General features: G+C 45.0%; 1 protein-coding gene across 1 annotated transcript; it reads left to right on the top strand.

Moving 5' to 3' along the window:
- Positions 1-2,279: 2,279 nt before the first annotated feature.
- On the top strand, positions 2,280-16,131 carry LOC307033406 (uncharacterized protein). Its single transcript, XM_079671871.1, has 2 exons — positions 2,280-2,648; positions 15,348-16,131. The coding sequence occupies exons 1-2, from the start codon at positions 2,309-2,311 to the stop codon at positions 15,761-15,763; spliced, it is 756 nt and encodes a 251-aa protein (XP_079527997.1). The 5' UTR covers positions 2,280-2,308; the 3' UTR covers positions 15,764-16,131.
- Positions 16,132-16,237: the final 106 nt, after the last annotated feature.

Genomic DNA, 16,237 nt, shown 5'->3' with positions numbered 1-16,237 from the left:
ACATAACTCACTTCGTAGTCACTGAAGTAAGGAGGAGGATGAATTAGCCGCTTAGGATGTGTAGATTCTGATGAGGCTTCACCGTATGTGAAACTAGGCTGCATCATGGAATCCAAGGAAAACGTCTCATCCGACTCGAAGGACCAATGAAAAGTAGGGAATTAGGGAAGGACTGTATAATGAAAGTTCCACTCGGAATGACGAACGCCTTGGGGTGTCGGTAAGAACACAGGAGTCTTGGTAGCGGTTAATTCCTTTTACTGAAGATATCAACACAGCAGTCACAGTATTACAGCCTTGGAGCAGGTGTAGTGTATGTATACGTGTGTGATAAGAGAGAAATACAAAGGTACAAGTATAATTAGAATCTATATTATTCCAATATATTATACAGTAAAAATATGCATAACTTTCACATTAATAGTACTAAATAACATATTCTACCAGGCTAATTAACTGCTCAACAGGCAGGTTGTAATATAACCCTTCCACATACAAAGGAAATATACTGCACAGATAATTACTTTAACTTACGGTAAAAAAATATGCCATCTAAATATTAGACATTGCCAACAGGGTCAAACATAACATTTCAGATGGAGAGACGTACAGCTATGTAGTGCTAACATTAGCTTTGTTAGCTTAGCTCAACTTGTCAATAATAACCGGAGTTAGCAAACTCCAAAACAACTAATATTCCGTGAAAGGCTTAATACTGTCCAGTCCCATGCGAGTACATTAACTTACTGTTGGTCAGAGACGCACAAAGATCACACACACTAGATCGCCACTGAAAGTCCAGGCTGCGCTCCGTCGACATGACGTTATTTTCTCCCTTTCTCCTAACAGCTGCGCTCCATGTGCTTGATAGTTAGAATTGCGCGTGCCGCCAACAGAGGGCGCTGGAGTAACAGTCAGCAAGCTTTCCAACAATCGCAATTCAGCTTAAACAGATGAAATGTTACTGTATGTGGAAAAAAAGGTATGAATTTATTTTATGTGGATAAATTGTTATGCTATAATATAAATAATATACAGTATATCATATAATAGATAGATGAACTCAGACGATTGCTAACAAACATCAGGTAGGATTTTCTGTGAAATGGCAAGATGGGTGGGAAGGGGGAGGGACGGGGTGGCATGGGAAAGGGATTCCCTATATATATTTTCTTTCTTTCAATAGCCGCGTTCACACCGGAGTACTTTTCCCACAATAGTTCACCAGAACTACGATATATTTGCGTTCACACCAAAAAGCCCCAGGAGCTAATTTAGTTCATGAGAACCCTTTACCCCCTTTTCCGTCCCTGCTAGAGAGCAGGGACTTTCGTGGGAGAAAAAGGTTCCTATGTCTGATTGGCTGGGCGGATTGCAAACCACGCCCTGTAAAACTCCCAGAAAGTTTTGTGAAGCCGCCATTTTATTATCCTTGCATTGCATTATTAGCATTAGCATTAGCCCAGTGCACAAATGCAGAGCAACTAACTTCTGGCAACACAAAACAAAACATGGGAGCTGTGGAGATGAGGAGGTGTCGGCGTTCTGGCGATTTACTCGGAAGGCTTCAGTAGAAGCTGCTGGGAGTCCCAGCAGCTTCTACTGAAGCCAGTCCCCAACTCCGGAGACTTACGGCCGGGGATTTTGGGCGGCAGTATACGCCGTGAAGTTGTTTGCGGCCTGCCAGTAAACCCAAAGCAGAAGAAGAAGAAGTGAGGTCAGCGGCTTCATTTGCCTAATCCACCCCCAGGGACTTATTCCGGTGTGAACGCGATCTGTACTTAGTTAATGAGAACTAAAGAGTTCTCATGAACTAAATTGGGAAAAGTACTGCGGTGTGAACGCGCCTTTTGTCTTTCCTTTTTCTTTTTGTATTGTCTATATAATTTGTATCTGTATAAGTCACTTTTGTGAGGGCAAAAAAAAAACAATAAAAAGTTGGTCACAAAAAAACAAATGACTTTTACTTGCAACAGAACATTCCTACACTCTGGTACTTCTAATTTTACTTAAGCACAAGATCTGCGTATTTTGTCCACCTCTGAACAAGCATCACACATGATATTGAGACTGCACTGTCATACCTTATTGTTTGTGTCACTTGGGGTCTTAGCAGTCCTTGCATCAGCCCAGTGCCTCAGTACAGTACATGTTTGTCAAAAGAAAGTCACATTCCTCAGCTTCAGTGGGACTGCTTCACTTTAATCCTTACAGCCCCTGTGGTTCCTGCTTACCCATTAGTGCACGGAGTGTTACAGCTGACTGCAGGAGGAGGTTTTAGCAGCTCTTAAACAGAAAACAAGTGCTGATGCAAGATCATCAAGATCATCAACAGAGTAGTAGTTATTCATTTGAAACCAAGATGTTCAGAGGCTTTTTTGGGGGATTTTTTAATGTAATGCTGGCAGGCCTCCTGCTGTACTCGGCCACAGGCCTGCTGATGGTGGATCAGCGCAGAGATGCAGAGGAAGACCAGGAGCGCTACAAAGCCATCTTAGAAATGCTACACATTAATAAAGTGTCTGCAAGCCATCAGGCCAAGCCACATCCTTACATGAGGGAGATATATCAGCGTTTGGATTCACTGGAGGTTCAGGACCTTGCGAGTTCAGATGGAACGCTGGTTCAGAGTTTTCGGAGTGTTGTTGGTAAGGATTCAAAATTAATTATCCTCTTGTTTTTTTTTAACCTTGAAGTTTTCCTTCAGCTTAACACCTGCTGAGACATCACTATTTCGGTTTTGGCAAGATGTGCAACATCCTTAAGGCTTAAAGGTGGGGTAGGTAAGTTTGAGAAACCGGCTCGAGATACACTTTTTGTTATATTCCATGAAATGCTCTTAGCATCCCGATAGCAATGAATATCTTAAGTGCTTTGACAACAAATCCTTAAAAAGATGTCATCTGTGGAAGCCGTAGTACTGTAAAAAGCATGACCAATCATTTTAGCCGGCCGGGCTAAAATAACTGGATGGCCTACCTGCCTGTCAGCCTTCCATCTGTGCACAAACTTATCTCGTGCCCTCATTGGTCATGTGTGCGTTCCTGTGTGTTGGAGGAGGGGCTCTGTAAGGAAGTGGCAGATTTTTTCCGGTGTCAGTACCATATCTGCTCGGGGTACCATATCTGCTCGGGTGCATTTCCGTCGCATCCGTCATCCGTCATATCCGTTCTGCCCAATGACGTCACGCATTGTGATTGGATGTACGGTAATTTACCCAGGACACCGCCTACTCCAGCCTGCTCCAAATAAGGGCAAAGAGGCGGAGCCGAGGCAGGACCTCCTGCCACCGAGCTGAAAGTTCCAGAGCTAGCTGAAGCTACCAAGCTAAGCTAACATGCTCCCCATCTGCACACTGCAGTGGCATTTTACGTTTCTAAGGTAAGCGGACATGAAACTATTCAGCAAAACTATAAATAATAATTTAAGTTATTGAGTGTTTAGCATAATACTTCAGAATCTTAAAATCCCTTAACGTTTGTATGCAATTGTGCTAAATTCAACACTGGAATCAAGCAAATATTAATATGTTTGCATGACATTAGTTATTTATATTTTGATATCACTTAATTATACGTTTAATACATTTAAGTCAAGCTAAGGTACATGTGATGGTAGCTAGTTAGTGCTCTTACCTGTGAGGCCTCCTCCAAACAGCATAATAACCAGACTGTATCATTAAAACTAAGTACCAGTTCTAGATCCTTGACTTTAGACAAACAATTCAAAAGACAACATGTATTTAAAGACCAATCTTTATTTGAATGTGCCTCTTAACCTGATATATTAGTTATACAGTACTATTACTGTATAACTAATATTGGCAATCTAAAAAAACTGAGCAATTCAACAGTCAACTTTATGTTTCTTATTGTCTAAAGCATTTATTATTTTCATTTTACCCCTCTCATATTCAGTGTGGACGGATTGAGACAGCGTGGTGTCCAGAGATCTGCTGAGACTTCAGGGAGAAAACTCCGTGTGATGGACGTCCTGTCTGTTTGGTTGGCCCGGAGAGGACTGAGGGTCTTTCCTCTGCGAGGAGGACCAGGCCTGATGGAGGAGCCCATGCTGGGCAAAGCTGATACCAACTGCACAGGCCTAGTCTGTCACTTTATTTGACTAAATGTGTTTACTTATACATTTAATAGGTTTACACCTTCTGTCCATATGTGCTTTTTATTTAAAACATGTTTGATTAATTGTATTTGTATTTGCACTCCTTTTGTCCATTATTCTTACTGAAAATGTTAGATACCACATTCACATCTGACTGAAGATTGGTCCCATTTATTTGTGACATTGCAAACTCTGCGGTACAAGGCACAAGTGATGTGAAGCTCATAAAGCGAGGCAAATACAAATAATCAGCTGATGGAGTGTAGATGTGGAAATAGGTGCATTCGATCAGCTGACTGTTTTTACAATAAAAGTAGTTTCTTAGTGTACTGGTCTTAAAATCTCATAGCATCAGCTTTTAATTGTCCTCTTGGATGTTCTTCTTGACCCTCAGAGAAGGAGAACATGTAGTGTCTTTCAGGCATGTCCTTTCCTAACAAAATTACAGGAAACATAAAACATATTATTGCAGAGAAGTGTGTTATTTATGAAAGCGGTGTGTTTAGGGGCTGTAGTTATAATTATTTTGTAATTGTAATGTTTTTTTTTATTTCAACAGAGAGCTACAAAGACAATAAGATTATGAATGGACAGTATGAAGTTCATCAACATTGAAATGTATTTTATTATCAAAATAACAAAGATAAACAGTAGCAGTTCTCACTATGTGTTAAATATCTTTGCCTTCAATACATTAAATTAGAAAGCTGACAAAATCATATTGCTCTTTAACATCTAAATGTAACTTTTTGCATGCAAAAAACCCTCAATTTAACTGATGTGTAGGTGATCTAGTATTGTTTAATGGAATGTATATCAGTGTATTAAAGTCAATACTTCATTCATTTAAACCAATATATTTCTTGATTTTTTGTACAGTATGAAAAATAGAGTCTTTATACCTGTGCTGAAGTTCACTGCTGTGAGGAGTCCAGTTCTGTCTCTCACTCTCTGGTCCAGCCTGTCTGCATCACCTGGACACCTTAAACAAACAGATATATGTAAAGTACCATGTGTACAAACAATATAACTGATTTTCTTCTGTTGAACATGTTGGATTGTGTATTGTCTGAGTCAGGGTCCTTTTTATTTTACTGTAACTTTGGAAGTTGTGTTACCAATGCTTACTGTTTATTTGATACCAATTTGGTAATGCAATTCATAAAAACAACAAGGTTTGGGTTCGTTCTTCAGATATGACTGTGACGTTAACGTGTACGCTCAATAATGAACTCCAGATCAACCAACCATATTGTAATATCTAAGTAATCATCTTGAACTATGACATTAATAATTGTAATATACACACATCTTATTGTGAGGTTGATTTCACATACACTACTGTACTTAAGTACACTTTTGACATACTTGTACTTTTCAGATTATTTTCATTTTATACTGCTTTATACTCTTTGTCACGGAGGTGATCTCTGGGCCCATAGATCTCGGCCTCCGTTACGGGTTGTATAGCTTCATTGTGGTTGATTGTGTTCACCTGGTGCCCAGTGTTGTCTCCTCCCCCCTCACCTGTGTCTTGTTGATTGATTAGTGTGTGTATTTAGGCTCTGGGTTTTTTCTGTTTGGGAGAGGTGTGTGAGATCCTTGTGGCTGGTGACTGTGCTCACGGGTACAGCAAGATTGAGGCTGTGTCCTGTGCTCAAGTTTAATAAATGCCCACACCGGGTTATATTTTTGGACGTTCTGCCTCTGCTTCCTTGCTTGGTCGGGCCGCTCAATTGTTAGCGTCACACTCTTCTACATTTTGGGAGCCAATTTTGTACTTTCGTTTGTACTTTTTACTCCTCTTTTTATTTATTTTTGAAGTGTACATATTTAGCAAATTTTAACATTATTATATGCTTACCTTTAACCTTTGTGTGCTGTTTGGGTCTGTGGGACCCGTTTTCAGTGTTTACTAAAAATGTATGCAATCTAATTATTTTAACTTGCTTTATTTGGGGGTGGGCCTCACATCCTCCAGGGGGGTCCGGGAGCATGCACCCCCGGAAAGATTTTTTTTTCAATGTTGAAGTTAAATGCATCAATCTGGTGCACTTTGAGCACAACATGAATTTATGGATACAGCTCTCAACACTCATATGAAAGAGAGCTGTATACTTTTCAATAATCCAAACATCTTTAGAATATGATCACCACCAATAACAAATCATTTAAACTTGTTTATTCTTATCTTATGTTACCTAGTTAGCATTCTTTCTTTTTATTTATGCATATTTTACTAATCACTCCCCTTTTAAACTTTTTTGTTTACTGTTCTAGTACACATTGGAATGATTTCTCACTTTATTTTTTACAACTAGGCTATTAAATAGATAAAGCTGTGCTCTCTCTAGCTCTCTCGCTCTCTCCCTCTCTCGCTCGCAGAGGCTGTGTGCTCCGTGGCGATGACGGCATGCGTTAAAAATAGGGCTGTCAGTCGATTAAAATATTTAATCGCGATTAATCGTATGATTTTTCATAGTTAATCGCAATTAATCGCAAATTAATCGCACATTTTTTATCTGTTCTAAATGTACCATAGAGGAATATTTTTCACGTTTTGAATACTCTTATCAACATATGAGTGGACAAATCTGCTTTTATGCAAATGTGTGTTTATTATCATTTGAACAATGACAAATATTCTCATGAATATTAAACACAACAACCTCTGAACATTACAAATATTCGCCGTTCATCGTGTGTGTGTGTGTGTGTGTGTGTGTGTGTGTGTGTGTGTGTGTGTGTGTGTGTGTGTGTGTGTGTGTGTGTGTGTGTGTGTGTGTGTGTGTGTGTGTGTGTGTGTGTGTGTGTGTGTGTGTGTGTGTGTGTGTGTGTGTGTGTGTGTGTGTGTGGCTCCTCTGTTTTCATAACTGTCAAAGCATGAGACTGAAGTTCCCACTGTAGGTAAAAAATAATGCGCTGTGACCCCGAGGTAACTGTCATCACTGAGTGAAGTCCAATAGTCTCTGGTGAGTCTTTCTTAAATCCTCCTCTACTTCATACTTCTGTTTTCTGTGACTATCTGCCTCACCCTCTCAGAATTTCAGTTGCGCGCGCTACTAAAGAGACGCGCTACCATGGAAACCAAACAATGGTGTAGCTGTATTAAAGTCCGAGTGGAAACAGTCATGAGAACATCTGATTTTGTCAGAAATCGGGAGAAATGCGGGAGAAATATGACCCCGGGAGGTAACCGGGAGAGGGCAATGAAATCGGGAGTCTCCCGCGAAAATCGGGAGGGTTGGCAAGTATGCTCTACTTTCGCTTTTTGGACTTCATACAAGTTGTGTATTTTCGACACAGTGGTGGCTCTGGAAGGCAATTCATAAGTGCAGTCGCTGGATGCGACCCGAATTATCACGCAGCCCCTCGTCCTCCACAATGTTAATTGGCCTGCAAGCTGTCGCCACCCATTTCGCGATCTTTGTTGAAAGTTTGCTGCTCGTAGACGTGTTCAGGCGTCTCCTCCGCACATTTTCAAGTGTGGTCTGCCACAAGCGTGCGGCAGGAGCGGGGCTGTCAGCATTAGCAATGTGCTTTGATTTATTTTAAACTCGATGCGCTCTGAAACTACGGGGCGGCCGAGGACAAAAAATGCACATGCGTTAATCGCGTTAAAATAATTAGTGGCGTTCGTTTTTTTTTTTGCGTTAACGCGTTAACTTGACAGCCCTAGTTAAAAAATAATAATTAACATATTTTTAAAGTGGGGGAAACAGGATTTCGAAAAGTGGGGGGGACATGTCCCCCCTGTCCCCAGTGGAAATTACGCCACGCGTGTGTGTGCGTCAAGTGCAATAAATATGCAAGTTGCAACACACACAGAGTAAAACTCTGGCCCTCATGTGTTGTATAGGCTGGCATGACTAGGCTGTGTTCAATTGAGCTGATGTTTAGATTCTGCCAGAAGGAAACTCATGGTCAGACTCCTTAAGAAGCGGTGAGGTGCCGCTCCACATTGCTTTTCTTCCCGACTGCAACGCTGGTCCCGCAAATCAAGCAAGCACGTGATTGGTTGATATTCATTGTTGGGGGAGGAGGGGTGTTAGGTAGACATAGAGTTGGAGTAAGTAGGCCTAGATAAAGTTTGCTATGATTGAGGTTTCGTTTATACATAGGGTAGATTCTTTTAATTACATTTTTTGGTATATTTTTATTAGGGCTGTCAAGTTAACGCGTTAATAACGCATTAACGAAAAACAAAATTAACGCCACTAATTATTTTAACGCGATTAACGCATGTGTATTTTTTGTCCTCGGCCGCCCCGTAGTTTCAGAGCGCATCGAGTTTAAAATACCATCTACAAGCTGATGCTGACAGCCCCGCTCCTGCCGTGCGCTTGCGGTAGACCACACTTCCACGCTCACCGGCAGGCACCGACTGGCCATCGGGAGGACCGGGAGGGTGTGTGTATGTGTGGCGCGAGAGAGAGACCTTACGTGTATTGCTGTTGTTGTTAGCATCTGGTGCTAGCCAGCTGCGCTAACGGATATAAGGAGCTGTTTAAATGAAAACAGAGGAGTGACATTTCGCCGACAACTGCGCCGAGCACTTCACTTTATGCAGGTAGCCAGACAGTGGGACATTGTGGGAAAAATCCGCACACTCAGCACAGATAGTGCGCGCAAAATTATTACAGCGTCTAGGCAGCTCCCGTTCGAGCATATGCCTTGAGTTGCACATAGCTCCAACGATCCATCTCTCACACACACACACACACACACACACCCACACCCACACCCACACACACACACACACACACACACACACACACACACACACACACACACACGGCAGGATCTACGTTATCAAGATCCACTTTATTCTAGTTGTCGTAGTAATGGTAAAATATGCGATTAATCGCGATTAACTATGGACAATCATGCAATTAATCGCGATTACATATTTTAATCGACTGACAGCCCTCATTTTTATATTTCGGATTCGTTTGGCGAGCTACTTATTGAGGGCTTGCGAATTACCTCGCGATCGACGTGTTGGAGACCCCTGGATTAAACCATCCATCCATCCATCCATCTTCTCCCGCTTATCCGTGGTCGGGTCGCGGAGGTAGCAGTTCCAGCAGAGAGCCCCAAACTTTCTTTTCCCTGGCCACATCAACCAGCTCTGACTTGGGGATCCCAAGGCGCTCCCAGGCCAGCGAAGAGATATAATCCCTCCATCTGGTTCTAGGTCTACCCCTTGGTCTCTTCCCAGCTGGACGTGCCTGGAACACCTCCCTAGGGAGGCGCCCAGGTGGCATCCTAACTAGGTGCCCGAACCACCTCAACTGGCTCCTTTCGATGCGAAGGAGGAGCGGTTCAACTCCGAGTCCCTCCCGGATGACTGAACTTCTCACCTTATCCCTAAGGGAGACACCAGCCACCCTGCGGAGAAAACCCATCTCGGCCGCTTGTACCCGCGATCTCGTTCTTTCGGTCATGACCCATCCTTCATGACCATAGGTGAGGGTAGGAACGAAAATGGCGCGGTAGACAGAGAGCTTTGCCTTCTGGCTCAGCTCCCTTTTCGTCACAACGGTGCGGTAAAGCGACTGCAGTACCGCTCCCGCTGCTCCGATTCTCCGACCCATCTCACGCTCCATTGTTACCTCACTCGAGAACAAGACCCCGAGATACTTGAACTCCTTCACTTGGGGTAAGGACTCATTCCCTACTTGGAGTGGACAGTCCATAGGTTTCCTGCTGAGAACCATGGCCTCAGATTTGGAGGTGCTGATCCTCATCCCAGCCGCTTCACACTCGGTTGCGAACCGATCCAGTGAGTGCTGAAGGTCACAGACCGATGAAGCCATCAGAACCACATCATCTGCAAAAAGCAGTGGTGCAATCCTTAGTCCACCGAACTGCAGACCCCCTCCCCCACGACTAAGCCTCGAAATCCGATCCATGTATATTACAAACAGGATTGGTGACAAAGCGCAGCCCTGGTGGGGGCCAACCCTCACCTGAAATGGATCCGACTTACTGCCGAGGACCCGGACACAGCTCTCGCTTTGGGAGTACAGAGATTGGATGGCCCTGAGTAGAGACCCTCTCACCCCATACTCCCGCAGCACCTCCCACAGTGACTCCCTGGGAACCCGGTCATACGCCTTCTCCAAGTCTACAAAACACATGTAGACTGGATAAGCATACTCCCAGGCCCCCTCCAGGATCCTTGCGAGAGTAAAAAGCTGATCCGTCGTTCCACGACCAGGACAGAATCCGCATTGTTCCTCCTCAATCTGAGGTTCGACAATCGGTCTGACCCTCCTTTCGAGTACCTTAGAGTAAACTTTCCCGGGGAGGCTGAGTAGTGTGATGCCTCTGTAATTGGCACACACCCTCTGATCCCCCTTTTTAAAAAGGGGAACCACCACCCCGGTCTGCCACTCCTTCGGTACTGTTTCCGACTTCCACGCAACGTTGATGAGACGTGTCAACCATGACAGTCCCTCAACACCCAGAGCCTTCAGCATTTCTGGGCGGATCTCATCCACCCCCGGGGCTTTGCCACTGTGAAGTTGTTTGACGACCTCAGTGACCTCCCCCCGGGAGATTGGTGTCGATCCCCCGTCATACTCCAGCTCTGCCTCTAACATAGAGGGCGGAGTTGTCGGGTTCAGGAGTTCCTCAAAGTGCTCCTTCCAATGCCCTAACACTCCATCAGTTGAGGTCAACAACGTCCCATCCTTACTGTACACAGCTTGGATGGTTCCCTGCTTCCCCCTCCTGAGGTTACGGACAGTTTTCCAGAACAACTTTGGTGCCGCCCGAAAGTCCTTTTCCATGTCTTCTCCAAACTTCTCCCACACCCGCTGCTTTGCCTCGGCCACGGCTGAGGCTGCTGCCCTTCGGGCCTGTCGGTACCTTGCATCTGCCTCGGGAGTCCCCCGGGATAACAAATCCCTGAAGGCCTCCTTCTTCAGTCGGACGGCTTTCCTGACCACCGGTGTCCACCAGGAGGTTCGAGGGTTACTGCCCCTTGAGGCACCTAGGACCTTGAGACCACAGCTCCCCGCCGCGGCTTCGGCAATAGAGGCTTTGAATACCGACCACTCTGGTTCAATGTCCCCAACCTCCACAGGAATGCCCGAAAAGCTCCACCGGAGGTGTGAGTTGAAGGCCTCCTGAACTTGGGCCTCCTCCAGACTTTCCCAGTTCACCCAAACTACACGTTTGGGCTTACCAGGTCTATCCAGAGGCTTCCCCCGCCACTCGACCCAACTCACCACCAGATGGTGATCAGTTGACAACTCCGCCCCTCTCTTTACCCGAGTGTCCAAAACATACGGCCTCAGGTCCGATGATACGATAACGAAATCGATCATGGACCTTCTGTCTAGGGTGCTCTGGTACCACGTACACTTATGAGCATCCTTATGTTCGAACATGGTGTTTGTTATGGCCAATCCATGACTAGCACAGAAGTCCAGTAACAAACCACCACTCCGGTTCAGAACAGGGGGGCCGTTCCTCCCAATCCCTCCCCTCCAAGTGTCTCCATCATTGCCCACATGTGCGTTGAAGTCTCCCAGCAAAATTAAAGAGTCCCCTTCAGGAGCCCCATACAGGACTCTTTCCAGGGTCTCCAAGAAGGCCGTATACTCTGAACTGCTGTTGGGTGCATAAGCACACACAACAGTCAGAGTTTTCCCCCCCATAACCCGCAGGCGTAGGGAGGCGACCCTCTCGTCCACTGGGGTAGACTCCAACAACGAAGCACCCAACCGGGGACTTGTGAGTATCCCCACACCAGCCCGGCGCCTCACACCTTGAGCAACTCTGGAGAAGAATAGAGTCCAACCCCTATCCAGAAGTAAGGTTCCAGAGCCGACGCTGTGCGTAGAGGTGAGCCCAACCAGATCCAACTGTTAACGCTCCACCTCCCGCACAAGCTCCGACTCCTTCCCCCCCAGAGAGGTGACGTTCCACGTCCCCAAAGCCAGCTTCTGTCGCCCGAGTCTGGTCCGTCGAGACCCTCTGCCTTCACTGCCACCCTTCTGGCAGCGCACCCGACCCCATCGCTGTTTCCCGTAGGTGGTGGGCCCGCGGGACGGAGGAGCGGAGGTGTTGCCCACGTCGCCTTTTCGGGCTGTGCCCGGCCGGGCTCCGTGGCAAGCCCGGCCACCAGACGCTCGCCGACGAGTCCTCCTTCTGGGCCTGGCTCCAGAAGGGGACCCCGGGCTTCCTCCGGGCCGGGTATCCTCACTTCGTGTGTCGTCTTTCATGAGGTCTTGTGAACCAATCTTTGTCTGGCCCCTTGCCTGAGACCAATTTGCCATGGGAGAACCTACCAGGAACACAAGGTTTCAGACAACACAACCCCCAGGTTCATCAGGGCACACAAACCTCTCTACCACGGTAAGGTGCTGGTTCTTCAGAAAGGCTGGATTAACCCATCTAACATTATATTTAAACAACTCAAACCATGGGTGGATTAGCAGAAAATGAATTGGCAAAAAAACATTTCACAGTTCCAGCTTATTTAATAGGCGCGTTCACACCGGAGTACTTTTCCCCGTGCTTTTCTCGTTTAGTTCCGTTAGTACCCCTTATGTCGCGTTCACACCAAAAAGAGTACTTAGTGTCGGGAACTTTTACCCCCATTTTTAGTGCCTGCTGAGAGGTGGTACTCTCGTGAGGGAAAAAAAGTGCCCCAGTTCTGATTGGCTGGGCGAATTGCAAACCACGCCCTGTAAAACTCTGAAATGTTTTGTAGAGCCGCCATTTTATTATCCTCGCTAGGGCTGCACGATATGGGCCAAAATTCATATCTCGATATTTTTTAGCTGAATGGCGATATACGATATATATCTCGATATTTTTTCCGTAAAGTAAAAACAAAACAGACAGTCCTAGTTTGAAGCCAAACCTCACACAGGCACTTTATTTAACGTTTAGAAGCTGCACATCAACATGCATGAAATAATTCAGGAACAAAAACTACCAGCATAAATAAATAAAGATACCATTCTTCCTTCTTTCTTGCATCCTCCCTCATTCCCTCAATTACTGCTTTCTCTTGCAAAGTAATTTCGACCAGGTAACTCGTACCTGGGGTCAACAGCTTTTAGCAGCTTTACAAAGCCGGTCTGCTCCACAGTCGACGTGGGGACCATGTCTTTGGCTAAGTGATATGCCACTGCCTTCGTTATTTCACGCCACTTTTCGCTTTTTTTTTCATAAGGCACACCACGTGTGAGTGAGTTGTGCAGCGTGATTTGCTTTGAGGCAGGAGGCTGACAAGTCTTCACGGTCTGGGTTGCAGCACGCAGTTTAATACACTCCTCATACTGCACTTTGTGCTTCTGTTGTAAGTGGTGGAAGAGATTTGTTGTGCTCGACCCTTTCGTTGCAACTTTTTTCCGGCATTGTCTACAAAGTGCATTTTTCTGCTCCACGTCTGCCGCTTGAAAACCAAACCATCTCCAAATGAGAGAGCCGTTTGTTTTCTTCTTAACAACCAGTTCATCCTCGTTTTCTGTATCACCTTCTCTCCTTTCTGTCTCCTCCTCTATCTCCGGATTGTTCGCTGCTGCTGCCATGCTTCTTCATGCAAATGTCGGGAGGTGGGGGTGAGGGCGAGGGGGTAGTGAGGGGGAGGCGGCAGGGCGCCGTTGCTGCTGCTTGGAGATACAGAGAGGCGGGCCGCGGGGCAGAGAGAGTTTGCAGCGGAGTTTGCAGCAACTTGCAGCTTGTTTTAATATATATCGATATATACGATATGATGTAATCCTATATCGCGCATGAAAATATATCGATATAAATTCAAAACTCGATATATCGCCCAGCCCTAATCCTCGCATTAGCATTATTAGCATTAGCATTCACCCAGCGCACAAACGCAGAGAGATAACTTATGGCAACACAGAAGAAAACATGGGAGCGGTGGAGATGAGGAGGTGTCGGCGTTCTGGCGATTTACTCGGAAGGCTTCAGTAGAAGCTGCTGGGAGTCCCAGCAGCTTCTACTGAAGCCTTCCCAAACTCCGGGGACTTCCGGCCGGGGACTTCGGGTGGCAGTATTCGCCGTGAAGTTGTTTGCGGCCTGCCAGTAAACCCAAAGCAGAAGAAGACGTCAGCCGGCTTCATTTGCGTAATCTTCCCTCAGGGAACTTATTCCGGTGTGAACACGATCGGTTCTTTAGTTCCATGGGGGACCTAAGTGCTGGGAAATAAGTACGGCAAAGTACTTGGTGTGAACGCGGCTATTGTGAAGATTTGTTGCCGTTGCTTTAAAATCCGAAAAAAATCTGAAAAAATCTGCAATTAGTATACCTTTACTCCTAACCCTCTAAGTACATTTTCTTAATGGTTCTTAAATACTTGTACTTAAGTACGATTGTCGTTGAAGTACATTTACTGTGTGGTATTAGTACTTTTACTCGAATAAAGAATCTGAATTGTTCCTCCACTGACTTGTAGCATGTATAAATGAAAATGGTCAGCAACAATATTTAAGTATGTGTAACCCCCGGTGTAGTGTCCCCTCGGCAACAGACCACTCAGAGCTGGTGAATACTTTGGTTTATTTCACTGCGTTTGTTTATACCTGCGTTTGAATGGACACATAAAAAGGACACGTTTCTCAAAAGATCCTCACGCGGTATATAAATCTCCAACAACACATCAATGATCGTATAGTGGTAGTAAACAATGTGAAACATTAAACATAAACAAACTGGTGTAAAAAACTCACATACCTGCGTTTGAATGGACACATAAAAAGGACACGTTCTGTAGGAGAGATAGCACCACGCTCACGTTAGCTTATTAGCTCAGATTAGCTATTGGTGATCACATTAATAAATCATATAAAACAAATAGCCAATCACACAAAAAACATGTTGCTGTAAGCATTAAACGACTAACATTAAACGAAACAACAGAACAGAACGTTATTGTCCTAATAAAATAATAACATACATTTTGTCCACCGACATAATACAATAGAACCTTACTCTCAAAAGATCCTCACGCGGTATGAGAATCTCCCACAATCCATTGCGGTAACAAAGCTACAGTAATGCAGGCACGCATTTGTAACACCAGATGGCGTGATTCTCCAATTTAACCCGGATTTTACACCAACCTTTATAACTCTGATACATATGCATGTTAGTTAAGTAGCATTTATAGCCTAAAATATTTGAATAAATTGGTATGAGCCTTTAAAAATCCTACAATCTTAATTGTCTTGTCTTTTTATTCTTCATGCAGGTCCACATTACGCTCGTCCAGGCTGGATCTGGTTTAATGTCAGCAGCCTGGACCCCTCCATGCTGGGGGCAGAGTTGGTTCTGTTCAGGAAGACCCTGCACCCCCGCCCCATCAGTGTGACTGTGACCCTGCACAGTGTCACAGCCTGGCAGGGAGCTCTGAAGGAGAGTCCAGCCCTAGAGGACAGACTGCTGTCCCTGGACCAGCGAGCCTCATCTGGGTATGATGTGTTTGATGTCTCAGCTGTTCTGCCTGTGAAGCCTCTGGGGGGGGTGGGCTTTCAGCTGCATTATACGGACGAGCGTGGGAGTCTGGTCCTCCATGAAGCCCTCACACAAAGTCTTTACTGTTTAAACAGAGGATCTCTGAGGGAACCCTTGCTGGTGCTTTACCAGTCACCCCCCCTCCACATCTGACTTTGACCACTGCTAGTGTGAAGCTGGTCACTAAATCAACGCCCCCCCCCCCCCCCACCTGATGTGGTGCCTATGCAAACTGTTTGAGCACAAAGTGACAGGACGTAATATGATAATATAATAGTCGCAAAATTCTTTAGGGCTCTTTAAATGTGCATTTGTCTGGATGTGTGCTTTTCTTTTCTATAATGTAGCATTTTTATACATTTTCTTCGTTTTTTTTGTATTATTATAAATAATAAAAACTAGTACCAGAGCAACATTTCCGATGTCATCTTTAGTTCTGAAAGTTTCTACCGAAAATGTTAGTGCTATTTCTGTCTGACTTGATCGTAATGTTGTTTTCTTAAATCATGGGAGCTTACTGCCATCTAGTGGAGACCCAGAGTAACTGTAACACAACATTAAGGGATATGAGAAAAAAAGGGTCTTGGCTAATACAGCTAACTGTTATTGATATGAGTATCAATAGTC

The sequence above is a fragment of the Notothenia rossii genome, assembly GCF_949606895.1.
Source record: "Notothenia rossii genome assembly, chromosome: 3".
Lineage (NCBI taxonomy): Eukaryota > Metazoa > Chordata > Actinopteri > Perciformes > Nototheniidae > Notothenia > Notothenia rossii.
The sequence above is the reverse complement of the archived record's forward strand: the minus strand, read 5'-3'. Positions and strand labels throughout refer to the sequence as shown.